At 42.3% G+C, this 10,000-nt stretch overlaps 1 protein-coding gene across 1 annotated transcript in view; it reads right to left on the reverse strand.

Moving 5' to 3' along the window:
• The window catches only part of slit3 (slit homolog 3), a 164,572-nt gene that overhangs the window by 88,122 nt on the left and 66,450 nt on the right, over window positions 1-10,000 (reverse strand). Inside the window, exons 12-13 of the mRNA XM_080008731.1 lie at window positions 7,582-7,656; window positions 5,516-5,659 (exon numbers count right to left, since the gene is read on the reverse strand). Coding sequence (XP_079864857.1) covers window positions 5,516-5,659; window positions 7,582-7,656 — 219 coding nt within the window. The remainder of the gene's footprint in view (window positions 1-5,515; window positions 5,660-7,581; window positions 7,657-10,000) is intronic.

Consider the following 10,000-nt stretch of genomic DNA (forward strand, 5'->3'; position numbering starts at 1 on the left):
ATAATGATAATAATAATAATAATAATAATAATAATAATAATAATAATAATAATAACAAATATAACTGCAGGCAGCAATACACAGGGTCCATTTGTCATTTTAGGCATGTATTACATTTTGCAGATTGTTTGTAATCCAGCATCAAACTACAAGAATTCAGCCATAATATTCTTCTTTATTCTGTGTCCTTATTTTTTGTCGTGTGATATAATCTGTGTATTTTGCGACATTTTGCTTCATTGGTTTCACCAACCAAAAATCCATTTTCTGGGGACAAGTGAAACAAATCCATAGACAACCATAAGGTCCATTTTGGAAAACACAATTGTCATTGTAATTATTTGTGCATTTGTGAAAATATGTTTATGCACTGAAGCAATTGTTTTTCCTTTTTTGAGATATTGTTCTTTTTGACATTTAATGACATGATGTTGTAAATGTTGTCTATGGCAGACTGCACATACACATTCTGGACTGCCGCTTGTCCTTTGTCTAAATTGTTCTTTGACAAATGGAATTAATTCTTTTTTGTCTTTCTATTTCTGATATTTCATTTTGTCCCTTTACATTTTCAGCGAAAGCTTTAGAGGGATTGTATTTATTGATACTATATTGTCTGACTATTTGTCTATGCCATACTTTTTACATTTAATTGATGCTCTTTCTTATTTGTGTATTTGTGTTTGCTTTGCTCTTTCACAGATGGCTGGCATGGTTCATTCTTTTCATATCTATCTTTTTCAGATTTGAGTCATTTTTCTTTGTAATATTGTCACTATTCAGTGCATTCAACGCCTTCTCCCTTTTCATCTGAAGCCGTCTGCGTTTAGCTGCAGGAGGCTGCATGTACATGGGGTTCCTTTAAAACAACCGTATATGTTTCCTCCAAACCAAACCCTGTCTTTGTCGTCACCCCCGTGTCGTGTGTGGGAATGAGAGTCACAGAGACCAACATGTGACGTTTGGTGTCGTGTGGGGAAATAATGAGGTATTTACGGAAGTTTGACCGGTTGATGCCATGTGGGGCAACAGTGACTTCTTTCTGTGGATTACATTTTCCGCTGGTTTACGGTTCCGTGAAATCCGAAAAGCGTTGACGTCTTTCTGTGACCAATTACAATTTCACGGGTTCTATTTTTCCGACGCGTTCCTCGTACATGAAACGCATCATGCGTTCCCGCAGTGGGGTGGACTCGACGTGGCGACCGCTTTCTGAGGATGGATGTTTTTTTGTGTCCGGGTTTATTTCGATAGCTCACCATTCCATGAAACCGGGAAAGGGGGTTAAGGTTTGTACGTGATTATTTACAATTTTCAGGGCAGCATTTTTCCGATTCGTTCCGAGAATATGAACTCATCACGGGCTCGCACACTTGTATCTTACGTCTTCCTGGAAACCTGCGGAGCCAGGAGGACCTCAACGCACAGCTGACGCTGGCTTGCATCCAAATAAAACGTCTTTGTTTAAAAAAAGACCAAAGAGATGAAATATCAATGGAACATCCATGCAGACATCTACCAGGTCAGACGGTACATTAACACACACACACACCCACGTAGTCTGTAATCTCTAACCACTAGAGCGATGGACTCTACAACGCGCACCACACCCAACTGAATGGACGTTGGAAGCCACAACCTGCACATTTATAGCAAATTGGATGATGACGTCACAAAGCGTCTTATTCTAAAAGTCATGTCTCTTCACCACCTGACCGCAGGTTTTACAACCTTGTGCCGCATGTCGGTGATGCACGGAAATAGTAATAATGGTAATATAATAATAATAGTAATAATAGTAATAATAATAACAATAATAATAATAATAATAATAATACCACTATTTCTACTACTAATAATAATAACAATAACAATAACAATAATAATAATAATAATAGTAATAATAATAATACCACTATTTCTTCTAATAATAATAACAATAACAATAACAACAATAATAATAATAATAATAATAATAATAATAGTAATAATAGTAATAATAATAATAATAATAATAATAATAATAATAATAATAATAATACCACTATTTCTACTAATAATAATAACAATAACAATAACAATAATAATAATAATAATAATAATAATAATAATAATAATAATAATAATAATAATAATAATAATAATAATAATAATTTGTAAAGCACCTTTCATGGATTAAATGCAACCCAAACTGCTTTACATTTATAGATTGAAATCAATAGTAATAAATATAAAAGCAAACAATAAAAAAAAACTGAAATACATATAAATCAATAATTTAATAAATATACCTTTATATTATCACAATAGTTCTTATTGGAATTATTTTCAAATATGTTTCCAAATTATCCAGCCATTCATATTTACTTTTACTCACAAACTAATGATTTAAGTTTTGACATTTACTTGAAAAAATTAAATGAAAGAAGTGGAGTTCTACCTGAATACTCCAATAATATGATTTACCTACTAACAATAACATACGTATGTGTATATATATGTGTATTATATATGTGTATATAATAAAATAACATGTAAAAAATGAATGTCATGTCAGATTACCCAAATGGGTCTACAAAGATAATAAAATAAAATGCACCACCAAGCCAAAGGCAGCGTATGGGAAGCAGACGCCACATGATGTGAGGCAGTGTTATCTCCGTTCGGAACCAGGCTAACCCGGTTAGCATTAGCATCGGCTCTCTGCAGGGCGCGGTAACTCACTTATCTGGGATATTACTGGAACAAGGAGCCTCTTAACCGGATCCCACCAGCGCCCTGATGGCATCAGCCAGTCATTAGCAGGCACGCACCAGCATCACAGCATGAGAACACACACACACACACACACACACACACACACACACACACACACACACACACAGGAGCCCACCATACGCTGAGGATATTATATTAAGGCTCTGATGTCGTTAACGTTGGAAATGACCCAACAGAGACACCGCTCCATCACTTGGAAGTTCCATATGAGGAGCATAATAATAATAGTAATAATAATAATAATAATAATATTACACAGGTCTAGTTTAGTCGTTAGGTACGTTAACAGTTTTCCGGGTTCTGTGAAACGCAGCACAAGTTATAAAAGTTCCAATCAACGTGCAATTACATCTGCATTTTGCTCTTTTGCTCTTCAGTTTAAATATCCCTGAAGAACAGTGTTTTAAGAACAACGATCGTTCCTGGAGGACGCTGTGCGAACACAAAAGAAGTGGAAGGTTCCTCCCAAGGTTCTTAGAGCTTCCTGCCGTGTTTAAACATCTTCTTTGAACGATGATACTTTCCAGGGTTTTGTAAAACGCAGCACAAGTTGCAGTTTTCCAAGTTTCCTTTCCACGCAGCATCGGCTCAAGTTGTCTGTGTACAGCTGCTACACAAAACTGTATTGTCCATATATTTTCAGAGTTGGACCGATGCCAGATTTTTGGGACCGATGCAAACTCAATTTTGGAGAGTCCTAGGCTGCTGATTATTGATGTTTTGAGCGATGTTTTGTCCCCAAAATAAATATGAATCAGATTCGAAACAATTATTTAATAAAAGTTTCTATATTTGAGAACATTTAACTTATAACCAAACAAATTAAAACAAACAAACACAAAGTGTTGATAAAAAAAAACGTAAAATATGAAATTCAATTAAAAATTTCAGTTCCGGTGAAAGCATCATCACTTCTGAAACAAATTAGTTTTCTGAGTTCCCCATGAACGCAGCATGGCTTCCTGCTCCACGCAATGGAAACAAACGTGGATGGACTTATAATGCCTAGTCAGCGCTTATTTTGGCGAGTAACTAAAAGTGGTGTTAAACAGACAAGTACAGGAAAAATAATCAATGATTTTTTGTTTATTATACATCATAAAAAATATTGGCAGCATAACTGCTAATCCCGAAGTGGTCCAAATAGTCAAATAATGATTGACATCGGTCGGGCTTTTATACTGTTTCGGCCCTGAGAGCTCAACACACTGCAACTTAAAACACTCGCAAATAGACAAAACACAAGCGAATTACAAAAAACACAACCGCATTAGCAGGAAGCACATTAGAATGCAATAAAATAAAGACTGGGAAAGAGAAGCAGAAAGGAGGAGGAGGCAGCTCGGCTCCGCGCGCCAAGGGAAACGAGGCTTCTCCACCTGGGCGCGGTGCTCGTCGGGCGGAGGGAAACCAGCGCTGAAAGACCGAGCTTGGATTGAAAAAACTTTGTTGATGGAGCTGCAGGCAGCAGCACCCCAGGCCCAGCTCCGTCATGTTAGCTGCCTCTTAGAGTTCAAGATGACGTGAGCCGTCCAGTGGTTTTAAAACACAATCTTATGTTGTCGCCGTTGTATCTCCTGCTCTAATGTCAGCGGTGACGCCTGTTTTCCACCTTATCCTTCTCCCCGTCCTCACCGCTCGACACCTTCTCCTTTCTCAGATGAAGCCGTCTACGTTGAGCTGCTGCTCAGATCAATAACGAATTGGACGATGGTGTCACAAAGCGGCCGCTGCGCAAACTCATCTCCCTCCACCTGTGGTTTTAGAACCTTGGCGTGTCGGCGATGTACGAACGTTCAGCTACTTCCGGTCAAATTTCATTGGTTTTTCACTACTTCCTGCTCCAATGTGGTTCGATATGGATGAAACTTGAAGCACATGATGTCTGAGACGTCCCGGTTCTCAACCTCAACTGTAGCGCCGGCAGTTTTCGTGTTCCAGACATGGGCGGCCCTGTGGCCTGGACCCATAATAAAAAAAATAAATAATAAAAAATATTAATAATAATAATAATGACGATGATAATAATAATGTTGACAATAATAATAATAATAATAAAGATTATCTTCTGTCATGAGCAGTGGTTCATGGGTGAAATGGACATTTCCCAGTTGTGTCCGTGGCTGTTCATTGATGTTGTTCATGCATGGTGTCGTATGAGGCAGACAGTGGTGTTGAGATGTAAAGCTGAACCATAACTTAGTTTTAAAGAGCACCCGTTATGCAGAACTCACTTTTTCAGTGCTTGTGCACATACATTTGGGTTCCTGTTGGTTCTACTAACACACACTGTGAAATAAGACGACCAGGTCAGTTTGTTGTGATCTGTCTGTTTCAGACAACATGTGGTGAAACCAGCCGTTCAGATTTTTGATCCTTTCGTATGTTGAATTGTGTGTGATGCAGCGCGACAGTAATAAGTAAGAAGTGAGCAAATTATATAAATACTAAATAAAAACTGAATAAAAAATAATCAAATTAGATATAATAATAATAATATTAATAACAATTATAATAATATGATTATAAAATATATAATTTAATAATATCCCCAAAATAAAAATGAAATTTAAACTAGATTTCGCTATAAATTTTTTTAAATATTAATACAAATAAATATGAAATGCCGTATTTTCACAATTTTAGTCGATTTTTCCTGGTTTATTACAGGAGGAAAATGATGAATGCATTACATTCATAATTTTTAATGAACATTTGAATGTCATGAGCTACTCACAGCGTTTTCAGCCCCGTCAGGCCTCTGAACATGCGTCCCTGCAGCCCGCTCAGCTTGTTCCCGGTCAGCAGCAGCTCCAGGACTCCACCCGCTCCGTCAAACGCACCCTCGCGCACCTCCCGCAGCTTATTGTTGCTCAGGTTTCTGCACAGATGGTTCAAACGCACCCAAATTAAAACTAACAATAATAATAATAACTATGTCATAACTCCTAAGCCTATAGATTCATAGAAACCCACACAATCAAACATGTGGCAGCATACTATAACACACTGTACATTGGTTGAGGGTGAAAGATACACACACACACGCACACACACACAAACACACACACGCACACACACACATGCACACACACACACACACACACACACACACACACACACACACACACACACACACACACACACAGAGTTTTAATTGCGGGTATCAATCATGTCAGCTAAATGAATGAACATTAATGTGCTTTTCATCTAAATGTTCCCATCTCTTCCAATAGATATTCTGATAGCAGACGAACGACCAACCACACACACACACACACACACACACACACACACACACACACACACACACACACACACACACACACACACACACACACACACACACACACACAAAAGGGGGGTTATAAAAGATGATCCCAATCTCTCTCACAAAAACTCTGAAAATAATAAAGTGATATAACTTTAACTGATTGGGATCACAACTAGAAAAAGAAGAGAGGAACATTAAAGAGGGGGAGGAGGAGGGGAGACATAAGAGAGAGAGGGGGAGAAGGAGAGAGCAGAGGGGATGATGAAGGATTACATGAAAGAGGAAAGAGGAAATTAAGAGAGCGAAGGAAAGTACTGCACGGTCAAAAGGAGGACGAAGTTTGGGACGGTGGCAGGTGAATAAATGAGGGAGTGGCAGGAGGTGAGGAGGAGGAGGAGGAGGAGGAGGGGTGGATGGAGAGAGGGGAGGAGTGGAGAAGGGGAGAGCTAGATAGGAGGTAGAGGAGGGGGAAGAAATGGAGACGAGGCGGAGGAGAGGGGAGTGGAGCGGAGAGGTAGAAAAGGAGAGGAGAAAGGGATTGAGGTGAGATGAGAGGTAGAGGAGGAGGGGAGAGAGGGATGGAGAAGATAGGGTAGAGGAGGAGAGGATAGAGGGATGGCTGGCAGAGGAGCAGAGAAGAGGTAGAGGAGAGAAAAAAGGAGAGAAGGTAGGTAGTGGGGAGAAAAATAAAGAGGAGAGTGAAGATGGAGGAGGAGAGGAGAGAGGGATGGAGAAGAGAGGTGGAGGAGGAGAGCAGCTGAATAGAGATGAGCTCTGTCCGACCTGTCAGATGGTTCAGTTCGCAATTTCCTCCCAATAAATCAACCACACACATGCACAGACACACACACACACACACACACACACACACACACACACACACACACACACACACACACACACACACACACACACACACAGTGTACATTTGAAGTCTTGTATTTCCACTAGATATTCTCTCCTTCACACCTCCCTCCATCCTCTCTCTCTCTCTTGCTTCTCTCCTCTTCCTTTCTTTTCCCATCTTCCTCCATTCTCCTCCTCCTCCATCACGTCCTCCCTTCATCCCTCTCTTCTGCATTGTCATCCATCCCTTCATTCCTTCCTGCACCTCCGTCCTGCTCTTTAATTCCTCCTTTCCTCCCACTGAGAAATTCATCTGTCGTTCTGTGATCAGGACCATGATCACAGAACTCTCTCTCTCTCTCTCCCTCGCTCTCCCTCTCTTTCTTTCCCTCTCTCTATCTTCCTCTCTCTAACTCTAACTCTCTCTCTCTCCCCCGTCCCCCCCCCCTCTCTCTCTCTCTCTCTCTCTCTCACCACCCACTCTTCTGAATATTTTATGTGAAGGTTTTTGGTGGAATAACCTCATTAGAACGGAAGAGAAGGACAAAAGACGATTAAAGAATTCAAGAAAAAAACAATAGATGAAGAAATGAAACAGAAGGAAAAAAGACGGCAAGACGAAAAGAATGAATAAAAACGACAAAACAAGAAAGAAAGAGAATTTGAAGAGACGGTGTACGTACATTTTCTTCAGGTTGGGAAGCTTCTTGAACGTTCCAGCTGCTTCCAGGACGGCGATGTCGTTGTCGTTTAAGCGCCTAGGGAAAGTGGGGGAGAGCGAGGGAGAGAGAAGGAGTTGGTGAATTTTTAAAGCATGAAGCATAACATGTAGTCCTGCGTTCAGAGAGGAAGGTGGGAATTGGGACCTACCTTGTGTGAAGTGAAACAGGGAGAAGAGGAGCACATGCACAACGCAAATAGGCAGAATGACTGTTTCCTATAAAGTTATGGCCAAATCTCCTCCTTGTGCTGGTACCTTGTCGTTGGTGGAGAGGCTTGTGTGTCTCCATGACGCTTGAAAGCTGCCCTGGCGGGGGGGCACACCCCTGGCAGGTTTTATCATGCCGGACAGGTTTCAGAGTAGAGGCCAGACGAAAGTCAGCACCCGGTCCTCCAGGTTGGGGGTTGGGCGTGGGGTTAACAAACTCACTCCGGAAAAAAAAAGTATGTTACAGAAACGACGAGAAGAAGCCATTCCGGTAAATCAGGGCGTAGAAGAGACGGCACATCCTTGCATGTATCAATGACAGGGCCGGGTGAAATCCAGCAGGAAGCCCGACCCCTGATAACTCCGATCTTCAACACAAAGGCCAACACCAAAGTAGGCGCGTGGAACGTACGCACACTGTTCCAGTGTGGCCGCACGGACCAGGTGCTGAAGACTATGAAAGACTATCGCCTGGACATCTTAGGCGTGAGTGAAATGAGGTGGACTGGGCAGGGGCGCCTCATGATTGATGGAGCAACCGTTTTTTACTCTGGGAAGCAAGATCACCATACCCATGGAGTCAGCATCATCCTCTCCAGCTGCGCAGCAAAAGCATTAGTTGGATGGTGGCACGGTGGCGCAGTGCATTGCACTGCTGCTTCACAGCAAGAAGGTCCTGGGTTCGATTCCCGCCTGGGGCGCTGATGGCACCGTGCTCCAGTGGGTTATCTCCCAAATAGGAGCCTTTCTGTGTGGAGTTTGCATGTTCTCCCCGTGCTCACATGGGGTTTCCTCCACCTCACGTCAGTAAGGACCCCCACCAAAAACATGCACCCATCATGGTCTGACCAGCGATGGACACTGGGTGCGTCCACGTACGCTGCCCACTGCTCCTGGCTGTGCCCCCAGAGGAAGGACAAGTCAGGATGGTTTAAATGCAGAGGAACCATTTCACCGGCCACCATCAAAAGCGCGTGTGTGTGCAAGCATGTGGTGTGTTGTGTGACAAATAAAGACTGTTTCTTCTGGATGGAAGCCGGTGAACGACCGCATCATCACAGCGAGGCTTTACACCAGACATGCCAAAGTAACCATCTTGCAAGTCTATGCCCCAACCGAAGTTGCCTCAGAGCAAGACAAGGATGCCTTTTACAGCCAGCTTCAAACCATGCTTGAAGAGAAGCTACGCCTCTACATGTCAGTGGTCATCCCAACAGCAACCTACGCCTGTGAGACGTGGATGAAGACAGCTAGCATCACCAACAAGTTGGATGTCTTCCACCGACGATGCCTCAGATCCATCTTGAGGATCTCATGGAGATCACCTCACCAACGAGGAGGTGATGAAAAGGGCAGGGGTGGCAGCCCTGTCCGATGTTGTCTCTGCCAGGAGAAAGAGAACGGCTGGGCATGTACTCCGACTGCCAAGAGAGAGACCGGCAAGTGTGGCAATGGACTGGATGCCAGAGGGTGGAGAGAGGAAAAGAGGGAGGCCAAAGAAGACATGGAGACAGACAGCCAAGGAAGACCAAAATGAAATGGGTGTCAGCTGGCATGGAGCAAGAAGGGTCGCCAGGAAGTGGAGCAAATGGAGGGGACTCGTCGCCCAATGTTCCAGAAGGAACGGGAGGGACCTAGTCTAAGGAAGTCTAAGTATGGCCAAATAAAGTATCAAATATGGGATTTTTGAAAAATGATCTTGTGGATTACCACTTTAAAGAAACAAAATAGACATGACGGGCCTCACTTGACACGTTGAAGAGTGAAGGAGGAGAGGATGGAGCAGGAAAAAAAATAAAAGAGAGAGGTGTAAAAAAAGAGAGGAAATCAGAGGGCAGGGAAACAGGGGAAAAAGGGAGAAAAACAAGCGAGTAGCGAAGAGGTGTAAAAGCCATAAATCCTTTCCATGCGGTCATCAATACCCAGAATGCCCCGGGCCAAGAGACGACGCTCAGAGAGATAGGGAGCCAGACATCTGCTTTACTGAGCTCATTTGTACTAAAATCAGCTGCTAAATGGGAGCGCTCATTCACCCTGTTTTACGGCGTGGAAGAGAGAGAGAGAAGAGAAAGAAGAGAGAGAAGAGAAAGAAGAGAGAAGCCCCTTCCCCACATGGAATCCATAACATTTGTGGATAATAAATACCCCTTGAAGGCAGCAGGTTCCACATTGGC

The sequence above is a fragment of the Zeus faber genome (assembly GCF_960531495.2).
Source record: "Zeus faber genome assembly, chromosome: 10".
In the NCBI taxonomy this organism is placed as follows: Eukaryota; Metazoa; Chordata; class Actinopteri; order Zeiformes; family Zeidae; genus Zeus; species Zeus faber.